We start from the raw sequence: 15,317 nt of genomic DNA on the forward strand, positions 1-15,317 counted from the left end.
TGCCTCCTCCCCTCCCTGTAAAAGACGGATAACTGGCTAAAGCCCACTCCATTTTGTGCCTGTGGTTGCTGGCAAGCAGGCAGCAGGAGAACTTGATGTTGGTGTCACTTTCCCCTGACAAACCCCAGGGGCCATTGTTGCCAAGGGTGACAAACCCCGCTGCTCATGGAGTGTGAGCTCAGTGCAAGGGGCAGATGAATCAGAGGTGATGACCCAGGTTTCTCAGTCATCTGGGACACAGGCAAAAGCCAGCGGGTGGCCAGATACTGCCAGCCCCCCAGGGCTGCAGATGCCCAGAAAGGGCAGGCTGGAGGTGGGAGGAAAGGAGGAGTCTAGAGCACAGAGCAAGACGAGTTTGGCCTAAGAGCTGAAGCGAGGCAGCTCGAATATGGTCCTGAGCTGTCAACTCCACCCTGCTCTGCACTGCAAGGGAACACACAGGTGGCTCCTGCCACAGCTTCTGCCCCCAGGGACACTCAGACCAGCCAGCAGCAGCGCAGGCTCAGGTCCTGGCTCAGCTTGCCCAGCTGATGTGTGCAGATTGGAAAGGTTTGTTCCCAGGCTGTGGGGCATGCAGCGCTCTGGGTGGACAACTACTGCCTGCTGGAGATGACCCCACCTGCACAGCAGGTATTTCTCCTATCTCCTTCATGGTGCCTCGTGGCAGCGAAGGGACAGAGATCACCTAAAGCAGGGCTCTGAAAACCAGTCAGGGAAGGGGAGAGACCAGCAGCCCAATAGCCTCAGGCACAGGCTAAGAACCTTTCCTCCGTATGGTAGGCATGAAACACAAGGGACCCTGCTGTGTAAACCACATTCTTTGATACTTTAATTCCAGTAGAACAAAACAACAAACATAATCAAACAAAAAATAACTAAAACAACCAAAATACAATATCCTACCCTGGGGTTTGAGGGAGGCAGCAGCTCAGAGGAAGGGCTCTCCCACCCAGATGGAACAAGGGCAGTTTGATGCCTACTGGGAATGTGGGAGACCCATGGCAGGGATACAGGGGAAGCCTGATGCCTCCTCATCTCCACTCCCCATGAGCTGTTCCAACACAAGCAGAAAGACACAGAACAGACAGGCCTCAGGGCTGCCTGAATAACTCACTACTGACAAGCAGGCAATCACGCTTTCCTGCACCCTGCCAAAAACAACCCCAACCAAACAAATCCAAAAAATTGACACCACCAAGGAGTCAGTAGCAGCTGGTGGGAGCAGACCCCCTTCTAAGCAGATGTGAGGTGGGGCAGAGGCCTGGCAGGTAAGGGAAGAGGCTTCCTCCTACTTTAGTCTACCTCTTCCATGCGGGATGCATCTTCATCTCCCTTGAGCAGGGGAATTTCATCATGGACAGCTGCACTGGGCTCCTCTGCAGTTGCCTCATCTTCATCAATGCCTGGGAGAGGAGAGAAAGGAAAATATGAGGCCTCCAACTGACACCAAGTGATCTCAGAGGAACAGCTTCTCCCAGAGCAAAGGCTGGCTCCTGCTGATACAGCCTGAGGGACAGGGCTATTGGTACCTAGTAGTTATGGCAAGCCACAACACTTTATCATTTATATTTTTGCCTAAAAAAGCCAGTTTGGAGAAATAAGTTGGGTGCAAGCACAAGCTGTTTCACATCTCCCATGGCAGGCTTTTGACATTCACTATGAAGAACTGAAAAGCCTCAGCTTGTCATCTGAGCAGCCTGATGGTGGCTCCTGGCCTCGTGGAGGACAGGACAGTGCACTCAAGAGCCCTGAGACCTCCCAAAGTACCTTGTTCCAGGTTTCCACTTGCCCCTGGCTACCTTACGTACACAGCCAGTTCTGCACAACACACCAGCATGGCTCCCTTACTGGCCTCCCCCTGCCCCAAGACAATTACACACTAGCCCACTCAGATAACCTGCTCTCAGAACCTGCTCCAGGCCCGAGATGCTGCATGGACACCTACCAAGGCCCAGTTTTATCATCCTGTAGATGCGGTTGCAGTGGGTCTGGGGATCTTCCAAGGAGAAACCAGAGGACAGCAGAGCAGTTTCAAAAAGTAGCACCACCAGGTCTTTGACAGCTTTGTCGTTCTTGTCAGCATCAGCCTTCTGGCGGAGGGTTTCCACAATTGGGTGGTCAGGGTTGATCTCCAGGTGCTTTTTAGCCATCATATAGCCCATAGTAGAGTTGTCCCGCAATGCCTGAGCCTTCATGATGCGTTCCATGTTGGCTGTCCAACCATAGGTGCTGGTGACAATGCAGCAGGGAGACGAGACCAACCGGTTTGAGATAGTTACCTGCCAATGTAGCCGAGGGTTAGCTGAGCAAGGTCCCCATATGCCCTGGACTGGGCCCAGCCACAGCACACATGATACCCCAGGTCTTTGCCCAAGGTTTGCTTAGGGACACCCCAAAGCAAGCAGAGATCCTTCAAGCAGCTCCAGGACTGTGGCACGGAGCAGTTTGGACAGCTCAGCCAGCGCCTTCAGCACCCACTGCACGTTTCCCACACTTACCCTCTCCCATCACTGCACGTATTTGGGTCAGTGCCCATCACCTGCAGCCTGGCTGCTTAGAGCAAGATGGTGCCGTGCATGCTGGGACCTCCAGTCTCCTTTAGCGGCTCCTCTGCAGGAGATGACGGAGATCAGAGGCATGCATTGAGCTGGGGCCCTTGCCTGCATCACGGAGGGCCCAGCCCCCTCCCTCCAGCCCAGGACACAGCCCTGGTCTGAGCTCCTTGCCCATCTCACCTTCTCCACCTTCTTGTCCAGGATCTCCTTCATGAGTTTGCAGAGGGTCTCAAACTTGGCCTTGCTCTCCTCCATCTTCTTTTTCTCCTCCTCATCTTCAGGCAGCTCCAGCCCCTCCTTGGTGACCGATACCAGGGTCTTGCCATCAAACTCCTTGAGCTGCTGCACGCAGTACTCATCAATGGGCTCCGTCATGTACACCACCTCAAAGCCACGCTTCCGCACACGCTCCACAAAGGCTGAGTTGGCAACCTGCTCCTTACTCTCCCCTGGGTATAGAAATGAGATGTCACCAAGATGTAAGAGCTGGTTAACAGCAGGACAAACAGCAGCAGTCTCTCAGAGCCCCTAGCATAAAACAGGCTGTAGCCGGGGCTCTAGACCTGGTGGTCTTTCCCCTGCTCCCAGAGATGGGCTGTTATTCAGCAGGGAGAGCCTGCTGAAGGCAGCAGGACCTACCTGGAGAAATTTGCTTGAAGTTAGGGCTGATAGGCAGGTAACCTGCCTCCACCTCACTAGTGCACGGCTCACCTGTGATGTAGTAGATACTCTTCTGGGTCTCCTTCATACGGGACACATACTCTGAAAGTGAAGTCACCTCATCACCTGACTGGGACGTGTGGTAACGCAGCAGCTCCGAAAGGCGCTTTCGGTTGGTTGAGTCCTCATGGATGCCCAGCTGGGGGCAGAAGAGATGCATGAAGCCTCCAGGATGGGACTTGCATGCACTTGGCCACCCTCAAGGCAAAGCTATCTCTGCCCATCCCCTAACCATTTGAGTCCGGGGCCTAGAGCAGCCAAGGGGCCAGCTGCCCACAAAGGCTCTTTGGGGCACTTGCGAGACCCCCCTCTACCCTAGCACCCAGGCAAAGACACAACACAGGGACAAGCCTGCTCCTCAGCCAAACAGGTCATGGGCCCCTCCCTCCTCCAGGTGCAGGGTGCCCAGCTCACCTTCAGATTCTTGGAGAAGGCCTCATAAAATTTTTTGTAGTTCTCTTTGTCCTCTGCCAGCTCAGCAAAGAGCTCCAAGCATTTCTTCACGATGTTTTTGCGGATCACCTTGAGGATCTTGCTTTGCTGGAGCATCTCACGAGAGATGTTCAGAGGCAGGTCTTCTGAGTCCACAACGCCCCGGATGAAGTCTGAGCAAGGGAAATGAAAACATGAGTCAGGTTAAGAGCTCCAAGCTTCATCACGGGAGGAAAAGCGCTAAGACACTGACTACTGTGCACCTGCACCAGCTAGTGCCTCAGACAGCCGCTTTATACTAGGAGCGGTACCACAGGCTGTGGGGGTCACAGCTCCGCAGTGGGAGTCCAAGGCAAAGGGGCTCTTACTTAGGTACTCAGGGATGAGCTCGTCACAGCTGTCCATGATGAAGACACGCCTCACGTACAGCTTAATGTTATTCTTCTTCTTCTTGTTCTCAAAGAGGTCAAAAGGGGCACGGCGTGGGATGAAGAGCAGGGCCCTGAACTCCAGCTGCCCTTCCACGGAAAAGTGCTGCAGAGCCAGGAAGGAAAAACAGCTGCTGGAGTGCTTTTCTTCTACCCTGTCCCCCAGGACCTGCTGCACGCAGGCTGAATTGCCGTTCCTCAGCACTGGGGCTGGTAGGGGGGCGCAGGAAGGTCTCTATCATCCAAGCAGCCTGCATTTTCCCCTCCTCAGGCCCCTGCGTGACAGCGCGCTCTGGCATCCAGCAGGCCTGGACGGAGGAGTTGTGCTTCTCTGAGGCCCAACGCCCTCCCATCCTGCTTCTAGGCTGGCACTGCCAACCCCTCCACCTGCACAGGAGTCCCAGTGCAGGCTGGGGCACCACCAAGCGGCCCAAGAGCCCTCAGTCCCACTGAGGCACAACCATGTGTTGGCTCTGGGTATGGGCTGGAAAGGGGCCCTCTGTCTCTCCCTGAAGGGCAGGGTGGCCCAGCACCCACCTTGACAGCCAGGTGGTCCTCCCAGTCATTGGTGAGGCTTTTGTAGAACTCGCCATACTCCTCCTGGGTGATGTCGTCAGGGTTGCGGGTCCAAATAGGCTTGGTCTTGTTCAGCTCCTCATGGTCAATATATTTCTCCTTGATTTTCTTGGTCTTTTTCTTCTTGCCTTTGTCTCCCTCCTCCTCCTCCTCATCAGAGCCCACATCCTCGATTTTGGGTTTCTCCTCATCTTTGGATGCTGACTCTTCCTCTTCCTTCTCACCTTTCTCCTCCTCTGCCTCATCATCACTGATCTCTTTCTCACGCTCCTTCTCCAGCTGTGGAGAAAGGGACAAGCGAGAGTCAGGTTTAGCCCCAAGCAACCACTATTAGGAATCCTTTTGCTCCAGATAAGAGAAATGGGTGTCCTCCAAGGCCCAACAAATGCAACATCTGGAACCAGGGCTTCTCCTAAAACCAGCCCTCAGAGTCCCTCCACAGCTCATGCTACCAAAAGCTGTGTCTGAGAAGATGAGACAAAGGGCAGGAAGCCCTCCTCCCTCCATGGCTGGTTTAGATTACCTCCAGCTGCACAAATCAAAGGCCAAAAGTGTGGCTAGATACACCTTCACCTCCAATAAGCTCCCAGCCTCAAACCACCTCTGGCCACACGAGCCGGGAGCACCACTGCTCAATAACCAGCAGCTAGGAGCTATGGCAGGGAACAGAAAAGACTCGACTCTGCTTTTTCTGGGCTCCTGCTCATAATACCACCCACACCTGCCTCCAGCTTTCCAGGGAGTCCCCACAGTCCTCCCCTTACGTACATAGAGTGTGATGGGGTAGCCAATGAACTGTGAGTGCTTCTTCACCACCTCTTTGACACGCCGCTCCTGCAAGTACTCTGTCTGGTCCTCCTTCAAATACAGGATCACTTTGGTGCCCCGTCCAATGGGCTCACCTACGGTGGGGGGAGAGAAACATTAGCATTTCAGTGTATGGTGTTAAAGAGCAAAAAACAGGTGGGACCAGCTCCTTGACCCTAAACAGTACTTGACACCTAACATTAACAAGCGTGACTGACAACGCAGCACAGCTCTAGGGAGCACCAGGAAAAGGGATACTTCTAGCAGAGAAATACACTTGGTTTTTTGTACGTACCATGGTCAGTTCGGACAGTGAAGGAGCCCCCAGCTGACGACTCCCAAGCATACTGCTCATCATCATTGTGCTTGGTAATGACAACCACCTTCTCAGCCACCAGATATGCAGAATAGAAACCCACACCAAACTGCCCAATCATGGAGATGTCTGCGCCAGCCTGTGATAGCAGAGAAAGACTGATAGACCAGTGAAGAGACGGGAGATGCCAGCAACTTATTCACAGCAGCAAAGAACTGGGTCAGCATACAGAGAAAAAGAGGCAAGCGCCAACAGGCAGCCAGCCCTACCCTCGGCTCCTCCCTGCTGCCGGAAAGGTGGGGAAGCACACTTAGGTAGGCTGACAGCTCCCGCAGCAAAAGGCAGGAAGGTTAGGGTTACACCCCAGTGAAAGCCTGTGGCCCAGGCCTTAGGGAACCCACACAACCCACCTGCAGGGCTTCCATGAAGGCTTTGGTACCCGACTTGGCAATAGTGCCCAGGTTGTTGACGAGGTCTGCTTTTGTCATCCCAATGCCAGTGTCCACCAGGGTGAGCGTGCGGTCCCAGGGGTTGGGGACTATGTCGATCTTAAGGTCCTTACCGCTGTCTAGCTTTGAGGGGTCAGTCAGGCTCTCATAGCGGATTTTATCCAGCGCCTAGGGGAGAGGGTGATGCTCGCCACAGCCTCCCTCCTCAGCAGCCACCTCCCTCCCCCCAGCACCACAAGCCTCGCAGGTCGCCCAGGCACCAGCCTCTACCTGGGCACCCCCAGCGGGACATCATCCCCCCCCCCCACCAACGGAGAAAGGAAGCCACGAGGAGGGCCGGGGCTCACGTCGGAGGCGTTGGAGATGAGCTCCCGCAGGAAGATCTCCTTGTTGGAGTAGAAGGTGTTGATGATGAGCGACATGAGCTGGGCGATCTCCGCCTGGAAGGCGAAGGTCTCCCCATCCTCCTCCCCGTGCCGCACTTCCTCGGGCATCTGCAAGGCAAGCAAGAGGCCGTTCGTACCGGGCGAGGGAGGTCGCCGGGACACCGGCCCCTGCTCGGGACAGCGCAGCGTCCTTACCGCGTCGGATACAGGCACCGGCAAAAGAGTATTAACGCCCACCGGCCGCCTTTTATAGGCACGGGATACGGCACCGCTCAACCGTCTCCTTCCGCCTTAAAACGGCCCGCGGCCGAATCACTTGTGGGGCCTACCAGCGTTGCCCGTTAACGGTGTGGGGTTGGGCGGGGGCAGGAGAGCAGCCATCAGCCTCACGCAGCTGCCGGCTGGGGCTGCCCGCCGCCCCTCGCCGCGGCGCTCGGAGGGACGCGGTCTCCGCGTCCCTCCGAGCGCCGCGGCGAGGGGCGGCGGGCAGTCCCGGCGGGGGACTATTTTCCGGCAGCGGAGGAGCACCGTCGCGGGTGGGCAGTAGTGGTGAGGCACTTCCAGAGGTTTCCACGAGGGTCAGGGTCAGTGGGGCCATCTCCGGACCTGGGCAGGGAATGGGGGGATCCGCACAGCCCCGGGGGGGTGCCAGCTGTCCCAGCTCCGTGCTGCGGCTGCCCCGAGAGCCGTGTGGGGTAACCGGGAGGCCTTGGGGGAGAGGAGGGGCCAAGATGGAGGGGACCGGCCCTGGTGGTGGGGACCGTGTCGGGGTCTGAGAGCAAAGCAGGCCCCTTTTCCCCCTTGGAAGTTGGATGCGCTGTATTTTTAGTGTCTTAGGGACAATAAGATAAGCTTCATCCCTTATTTTCCTTATTGGGGCTGGGGGCGCACAGGCCTGACCGGCAGAGGAAGCTGGGGGGGGGGGGGGGGATGAGGGGACCCGGGCCCCACAGTTTTTGGCTGGGGGTCGCCGAAGGATGATGGCTGGGAACGATGAGGGGAGGAGGCCGGCTGGCAGGGTGGTGTAGTCCCCCCCCAGGAGCAGGAGGTGGCACTCCGGCTGTTCCCAGGCGCAAGGTGGGGCTGCCAGGGGTGTGTGCCACGGGTCACTGCGCCCCCCAAAATATGCAGGTGCATCCCTTCCTGGTCGGAGGTGCCGAGGGCAGCACCCCCTTCCCGCGTGTCCTGGTTTGAGGTAAAGCAGAACCAACTTTCTGTTCAGTAATTTTATTTCTCAGCTAGGCGTCTTCGAACTCTCTGAAATTATCAGCATGTTGTGTCTGAAAAGGTTCGTTCAGAGTGATAAGACAGTTTGTGCCAAGGAATGGTGTGCACAGAGGCTCTTGCTTATACTTACTGCTACAACAACCCGAGTCAGCTAATTTTGTTATTTGCCCCGTTGGGAGGGTCAGGAGCGGAAAAGCGTAGAGGGGTCCCACCTGCAGGGGGGACCGGACGGGACAGGTGACCCAAAACTGACCCAACAGGGTATTCCATCCCATCTGCCCCATGCTCAGTATAAAAGCTGAGGGATCAAAGGGTCAGTTCTCTTCCTTCAATGGCTGATGTCCGAGGAGGACCCTGTCTGTTCATCTGCCTTTGATCCTGATCCGTGGGCTCCTGACTCCATCTGTGGAACCCGGTTCCCACTCGTGCTGAGTCCAGCCTGGGACGTCCCCAGTGCCTGCTGGTGACGTCATCCTGAGAGCTTAATAGGGTTGTGTGTATACTGTATCTCTTTCATTATTTTCCTTTTTATCTTAATTTCTAATTCATTAAAGTTGTTTAGTTTCTTCTAAACTCGTAAATCTCTTTATCTCTCCTCTTCCGCTCTGTACACAAGAGGCTGGGGGGGTGCATCTGTCGCCAGCCATTGGCCAGTTTGGCCAAAACCTCGACACCATGCTGGCCATGTCCCCGTAGCAGAGAGCCACTGCGCTTGTCCCTGCAGGGGATGCACATACTGCTTCACTGCCTGATGATGGCTGCAGGGGACACAGGAAATGCCAGTGCCTGCTCCCTTCAGCCCTTGCTGCTCCACAGCCCACTCTCCCCTGTGGTGACAGAGACACACGCATACCCAAAGGGGCGTTTTGGTCTTTTTTTATAGAAAACAGCAACTGTACAGACACATTTACACAGACGAGGGATAGGAAAGCCAAGGGAGAGGTCAGACACCCTGCTTCCCCCCTGCAGCACAGGCAGGCAGGGAAGGCAGCCTGTGTGGGAAGGGAATTGCCTCTCGCAGCCCAGTGTGGGGGCTCCTGTCACACAACCAGGGGGTGGGAAGAAAACAGTGGCAGAATTACAAAAACAAAAGCAGGGAACAAAGGCAAAGGAGAAGGTGAGAAGGTGGGTTGTGGAGATCTCTTCCCTCAGCTTAGCCATGGTGTTGGTTTTTCATGTGGGTGGGACGCAGACCTCTGTGTCCCTGGGATGCTGCTGGCAGGGGGATGCGCACCTAACAGAGAGTGGGGATGGAGAGGCTGGCGGGGACTCTCCTCCCCATTTGCAAGTCTCTTCAGCAGGAGAAGTGGTGTGGGATGTTTCCAGGCCCCCTGGAAGGAGAGGAGAGCAAGTCCCTAGGTGCCTTGGGGACAAGGGCAAGAAAGGGAATAACACTGGATTCCAGCCTTCAACTCTGTCGCAGAGGAGGAGGCTGAGAATGGCTTTTGGCCTTGAGCTGGGGAAATAACACAGCGTAGGAGGCGACTGGACCTCTGTGAGATCCCAGGGATCTTGCACACACACACAGAGCATGGGAAAGGAGAAGGCACATAGGCCTGAAGGCATCACACAGCCGAGCGTGGCAGGAGCCAGGCCAACCCTGCAGGAGTGGAACCGTCCCTGGGTGTAATGTCTGCTGTGGCAGTGCGATTTGGCAGGGGCAGGCGTGAGGTGTTATTTCCCCACAGTGCCGAGGTATCCAGGGCCTCGGAGGAGGATGCGGAGCCGTGTCTCGGTGTCCCTGCACCCTCTGGGTGCCTCTGCTAGATGAGAATTCGGAACAGGAAGGAGACGGCAGCTCCTAGGGCCAAGCCCAGCGACAGGAAAAAGGCCATGATGGCTCCAGCTGTCTCTGCTTCGTGGGCAAGCACTTTCCTAGGAGAGAAATAGGTGTCAGACCCGGCCTCGGGGATGTGTGCCCTGTGCCCTGCTGTGGGTTGACCGGAGAGGTGGGAGGACGCCACAGAGGAGCCAGAAGCTGTGCTCCTCTGCAGCAGAGGAATGGCAAGAGCAACTCCACCTTGTCTCCAAGAGCCTGCCTCCACATTACGGGCTCGTAGAGAAAGAAAAAGTGCATCAGGCAGGCTGCCCTGAAGCTCCCGGCACCAGGGACACCCCTCTCTGACTCCTGCCCTCATGCACTGCAGCCTGCCTGGCTGAGCCCCAGCTGGGCTCCTCGTGCTGCCTGTGCTCCCGCGCGGGACAAGGGCTGCTCACCCTGCTGTGGGTGCTGCGCCATGCTCCGCTCCCCTCCAGATCCCCACTGCATCCAGCCCCTTCCCCAGCCTGGCAGTGGGGGGAAACGGAGAGCTCAAACAATAGCTTCCTCATCTCTAGGATATGGAGGCACAAGGCTGGAGACAGGACACAGGGGTTGTGTCCCCCGAGGTGGTGGGGCGATCCCCCTCTGCGCCTGCATCCCCTTGGGGTGTGCTCACGCCAGAGCTGGGCAGAGCCAGACTCCAGTTGTGCTGGGGCTGGCATCCGGGGGTGTAGCCAACCCTTCCCCTGTCCCCAGCTCTTACTTACTTGGGCCCGAAGCACATGCAAAGGCTGGCCAGGTAGCCATTGGAGATGGAGAAGAAGATCATGAAGATGATGTACCAGGCGTCATGAGAGAATACGACAGGCAGGTAGTAACGGGGTTGCACGTTGCACAGCATGAAAAGGGGGATAAAGATGACTCGGAGGGCCACCATCACTGGCAGGAGGCAGCTGTCCTTCCCGGGCTGGGAGAAAAACACGGGTCACTGAGCAGCTGAGAAGTGGACATTCCCCATCCCATGGCATGCTGGCAGGGGCTATACAGGGCTGTCCCTACTGCGCCAGGGCTGCGGAGGAGCCACAGAGAGGGCAAAGTTGCTGAGAGACCTTCTCTGCTGCAACAAATCTCAGCGTCACCGCGTGCTGTGGTCAGGAGGGTCCTACAAGGTCTGAAAGTCCTGTCCCAGCTGACTTGGAGAGGAGCAGCACTAGAGCCAAAATACCGAGCTGGGCTTGTAAGCGACTGCTAAGCCCTTGCTGGAAACAACAGGCAGGCAGGCAGGAGAGCCTCGTGCATGCTCACGCAATCTCCTGCAGCGAACCACGGCGCAGGACAAGGCTGGCTGAGGTAAATCCCCTCTGGCACCTCAGGGCCTGCAAACTGGGCTTTAACCAGCTCTTCAGCCTCCTACGCCATGGCCCAGCTAAGCGGGGTGAGGTCCAGCAATCTGGGAAAGGGATTACGCTGGGGCTGTTTTGGACAGTGCTGGGAAAGGCACGGACTGAGTTACGGTCTCCTTGGATCCCAACGGGGTCCGTGGACACGTGAGGCTGGGATGAAGAAGGAAACACCGTCCTCCTGTGTTGTCCCTGCAGCTGTGACCGAGGCAGCTCCTGGTACGAGACATGGCTGGGTCCATCTGGGGTCACCTTGGTGAGGTGCCAGGGTCACAGATGACAGGTCACTGGTCTGGGGTCAGGGGAGACCCACAGCTGCCTTGGGAGCTGTGTGGGCTGGCGTAGCCATGGGACGCTTCAGGAGCAGAGGGGGAAGCTGAGGTTAGGCCAGCTGTGGGCAAACCAGCAAGAGCAGCAACAGCCTCTCGTGCCTGAGGAAGAGAAAAGGAGCGAGCGGGGCCCCAACCAGGGAAATGAGGCCCAAACCACACACAGTCAGAATTTCCACACAGTCTTGTTTTGGAAACATCTCCTGCTGGGTCATCCCACCATGGAGGCTGCGGGCTGGACACCAAGCAACACGGCCAATGGCCAAGGACAAGGGCAGCCAGCAGTGATGGCCAAGGGAGAAGCAGCTCCAGGCCGTGGGGAAGCCAGACCCGGACAGACCCCACGGCACGTGGTGCTGAGGAGCTTCTCTAAACAAACAGCCCAAACAATACAGGGGGAAAAGGCGCCTGGGGGGTAGGTGAAGGGTCAGGAAGAGACACAGATGTGAAAGCCCTTTTCCTCACCCACCCCCACCACAGCTCCCATCACTCAGCTCCAGCAGCTCTGAGCCAGGCAGGGGAGATGAGAGCATGGGGATGTGGCAGGGGACAGCTCTGTCACCCACATGGCATGGCTCTGCCCTGCTCCCAGGACAAGGCTTTTTAAAGCAGCTGTGTCCTGTGCGGAGGCCAGAGGTTTTATTTTGGGCTGCCCTGTCTTTCACCCTCTTTTGCTGCCGCCGTCCTGCCTGGCTGTTTGCATAGCTGGAGTGAAGGTTTGTTTACAGAGGCTGAAATGGAGGAGGCAGCTTCATCCAAGCCATGCTGAAAGAAGGGTGGGAGGAGGACAGAACAACACTCTGGTTCTCGGCTCTGACCCATAAATCTCTGCTTAGGACTTAAAGCCAAGGCAGGAGTCAGCTCTGCACCTCTTTCTTCCAAGCCATGGATGGCAGCCTCAGTGAAAGCCGTGGCCGAGGGGCCTGGGGATGGAGTCTGCCTGGGCATTTGTTCCCTGCCCCATGCTTACCCACGTGAAGAGGGCAGTGAGACTCCGTCCCGTCCAGTCGAAGACATTAAAGAGCAGGAAGCAGGAAACAGGGATGAAGTAGAGACCTGCAGAAGGGGGAGAAGGTCACTGACAAGCCCAGGGTGCCCCAGGCCCTCCCGCCAATCGCACGGAGACTCTATTTCAGGTCTAGGTCCTCCTGGTTTCCTACTAAGGGCTGGAATGGTCTCCCAGCCAGGCCAGTGTCTGCATCCAAACGACCATGCACATTGTTTCCTCCTTCCCTAAGGCACACCTACTGCTTCAAGCCCCACTTTCTTTTCTCCCATTTACCTTGTTCCCAGTTTCCTCCTACCCCACCCCATCCCTGGCCACACTTACCCCATCTGTTTCCCTCTCCGAGGACAGTGGACACCTTAGCTGTGATGGAAGGAAAGACGCCGATGGTGACAGTGAAGACGAAGCAGACAGACAGAGCCATGACCCAGAGCTAGGCAGGTGAAAGAAAGAGGCTGGTACCAAAGACAGGCCAAGAGACCAGTGCAGGGCTGGTCTCCTCTCCCCATGCTCTCCTACACCTGTGCCCATCCCCTGAGACGAGGGGCAGGGCAGGGGTTGCTGGCAACTCACCTTCTTAAAAATAGTGATGACTGAGGGCTTCTCATCAGGGTTGTGGATAGGGATGACCTTTGAGTTATTCTGCTCCATCCCATTGGGCTCGTCTGCAGGGAAAGACACAAGTAGGGCATATCAGATCCTAGAAAGCTGGGATCTAGTTTAGTTCTTCTATCTCATTCTTCGTCTCAGCTCTTCCTCTTTTTCCTTCCTCTTCCTCCTCTCAGCCCCTCACCTTTCTTAATCAGGTCTCTCTTGGTCTCCAGCTCTGCATTGTACACACGGTACTCTGTCTTGTCCTTCATGGAGTAGTATCGGAAGAAATCCTGCAGAGAGACAGCCACGGAGAACTCATTCATGCGTAAGGAAAGAAGGCTGCCAGGGGCTCTGTGGTAATAGCAGATGTGGGTGATATGGGCAAATGCAATATGGGGAAAGTATTCCTTCCACTTCTGTCCGATACTAATGCTTTCCTGCTCACCCAGAGCCTCGTTTCCACAAGGATATTGGGGGTATCTGAAGCGGGAAGTATCCCAGAGACCTCCTGGGGTTCTCTCGTGGAGCTCCCCAGGACAGGGGAGGGCTTGCCCTGAACCAGGAGGTGTGGAGGCTGGTAGGAGCCAAGGCTGGGGTGCTAGTGCGCCATGGTCCTTGTACTGTGATGCAAAAGGTTCTGTGTCCCTACACCCTTCCCCACCAGGACGACAAAGTCTCACCATGCGAGGCAGAAGGATGTAGGAGAAAATTGCCAGTACGATCGCCACACAGGCCGTGGTGAAGTAACCGATGAAGCTTTCAGGTTGCTGGGCGCCAACTGGGAGCACAGGAAGGGAGAAGACCAGGGGGGAAAAGGAAGAAGATGATGAGGGCTGAGAGGGGTGAGGCCCTGCTGCCATCTCCCACCTAACCCTACAGCACAACCCCAGCAGATTCTGTTGACAGCAGGGCTCTGGGATGGCCCTGTCACCCACAGGGCAGGGATTACTCACTGGCAATACTGAAGATCATCGCCAAAGCGGCAAAGGTGCCCGCCAAGCCCTGCCCACTCATGATGGGAGCTGTGTAGCTGGCAGGCAGCAGCCCTGCCAGCCCAAAAAGGCTGCTCTGGAGGATGGCGCCAAAGGCTGCAAAGGGGCGAGATGAGCAGAAATGAGAAACCAAAGGCAAGGATGGATTGCACCTCTGTGGGCAGCCAAGGCCCCTGCCCTGTGAGGCAAGGCAGGTCGCCCTCCTCCTTGGCTCTCCCGCGGTGAGGTTCATGCTTTTCTCCCCGAGAGATCAGCCCCAGCCATGGGGCTGTGCCCCCTTCCTTCCCCCTGCTGCCTCACTCACAGTTGATGAAGACGATGCTGATCATGGTAAAGACAAAGAAGGGAAGAGGCTCCATTTCGACCTTCACCATGATCGCGGTGATTAAAAACACCAGCCCAATGGCCACCAGGCTGCCCAAGATGCGGATCTGCTGAGGAATCCTGCAAGAGATGGGTCTTGGTGAGGAAAACCCACCCCCGAAAAGCCTGTGATGCTGGGGCCAAGCTTTCCCGTGGAAATCGCAGCCAAACCCCAGAACAGGAGACCGGTGTTTTGCCTTTGACTTGACTGAACGGGCTGCAGCTTGGCTCAGTGCTAGGGCAGAAAGACGGGCCAGGGCTGGGTGGTCCTGTGTGGGCTGCCAGGGGCAAGGACGGGGCAGGACTCACCGCTGGTGGATGAAGGAGTTGAGGCAGGTGAAGATGAGGAGGGGCACCATGGCGCAGAGTGTCATGAAGTTGTCAAACATGGACTGCAGGTAGGAGGGGGGCAAGGCAGCCCCACTGGTCTGGTTCCACAAGTGGCTTGTCTCCTCTGGATCCGCAAGGCGGCTGATGAAATACTGCGAGACAAGGAGCCTGGTGGGGACGAGGTACCGCAAGGCCTCCCCCCAGCACACTCAGGCCACCCTTGTCCCCCCTCCAACACCACTCGCAGCCCAGGGCTCCTCCTGACACCTCAGTGTCAGTTGTTCCACCCAGGTGACCCACGCTTCTGTCTCCTGCATGCAAATGTGGGAGCTCTACACTATGCAGTGCTGCCACACCTACAGCACGGTCCCTGGAGACGACAGGGAACGATTAGTGTCATGGGCAGCAGCAGGAGGGAAGCCCTCACCTCCCTGGCAGTCATGAAGAAATTCCATGGCAGCAGCGTTCCCAGGCCAAGGATGAAGAAGATCAGCCAGACAGCCTTGTACCTGTGGAGGGGACAGAGCGGTTTGGAGCGTGACAATGGTCAGGGCAGAGGACAGGCATCACTTCTGACTGTCCCCGACCCTGCAGCTGGAGGCACCAGGAGGATGGTGGATGAAATTTATTGCCGTGTCCCTGCCC

At 56.7% G+C, this 15,317-nt stretch overlaps 2 protein-coding genes across 17 annotated transcripts in view; both read right to left on the reverse strand.

Moving 5' to 3' along the window:
* Positions 1 to 805: 805 nt before the first annotated feature.
* HSP90AB1 (heat shock protein 90 alpha family class B member 1) lies at positions 806 to 7,123 on the reverse strand. 2 transcript variants are annotated; one of them, XR_012586113.1, is made up of 13 exons: positions 6,865 to 7,002; positions 6,631 to 6,777; positions 6,245 to 6,451; positions 5,814 to 5,973; positions 5,480 to 5,613; positions 4,673 to 4,990; positions 4,076 to 4,241; positions 3,690 to 3,880; positions 3,267 to 3,414; positions 2,736 to 3,004; positions 2,499 to 2,610; positions 1,946 to 2,279; positions 806 to 1,403 (listed from the first exon to the last, which is right to left on the reverse strand). XR_012586113.1 is itself a non-coding variant. In XM_074579742.1 (12 exons), exons 2-12 carry the CDS (start codon positions 6,775 to 6,777, stop codon positions 1,294 to 1,296), a joined length of 2,184 nt encoding a protein of 727 aa, XP_074435843.1. In that variant the 5' UTR covers positions 6,865 to 7,123; the 3' UTR covers positions 806 to 1,293. The 2 variants fall into 2 exon arrangements, 1 of the variants encoding a protein (XP_074435843.1); XM_074579742.1 differs by lacking the exon at positions 2,499 to 2,610 and having other exon boundaries at positions 6,865 to 7,123.
* A 1,633-nt stretch (positions 7,124 to 8,756) lies between these two features.
* The window catches only part of SLC29A1 (solute carrier family 29 member 1 (Augustine blood group)), a 35,373-nt gene continuing 28,812 nt past the window's right edge, over positions 8,757 to 15,317 (reverse strand). For all 15 annotated transcript variants that reach the window (XM_074579761.1, XM_074579754.1, XM_074579760.1 and 12 more), the window contains 11 exons: positions 15,100 to 15,181; positions 14,652 to 14,824; positions 14,284 to 14,423; positions 13,941 to 14,075; positions 13,668 to 13,765; positions 13,187 to 13,277; positions 12,967 to 13,058; positions 12,718 to 12,826; positions 12,358 to 12,443; positions 10,426 to 10,625; positions 8,757 to 9,771 (listed from right to left, as the gene is read on the reverse strand). In XM_074579761.1, the coding sequence (XP_074435862.1) occupies positions 9,660 to 9,771; positions 10,426 to 10,625; positions 12,358 to 12,443; positions 12,718 to 12,826; positions 12,967 to 13,058; positions 13,187 to 13,277; positions 13,668 to 13,765; positions 13,941 to 14,075; positions 14,284 to 14,423; positions 14,652 to 14,824; positions 15,100 to 15,181 (1,318 nt within the window). In that variant the 3' untranslated portion in view covers positions 8,757 to 9,659. The remainder of the gene's footprint in view (positions 9,772 to 10,425; positions 10,626 to 12,357; positions 12,444 to 12,717; positions 12,827 to 12,966; positions 13,059 to 13,186; positions 13,278 to 13,667; positions 13,766 to 13,940; positions 14,076 to 14,283; positions 14,424 to 14,651; positions 14,825 to 15,099; positions 15,182 to 15,317) is intronic.

Source organism: Larus michahellis, chromosome 3 (assembly GCF_964199755.1).
Source record: "Larus michahellis chromosome 3, bLarMic1.1, whole genome shotgun sequence".
NCBI lineage: Eukaryota > Metazoa > Chordata > Aves > Charadriiformes > Laridae > Larus > Larus michahellis.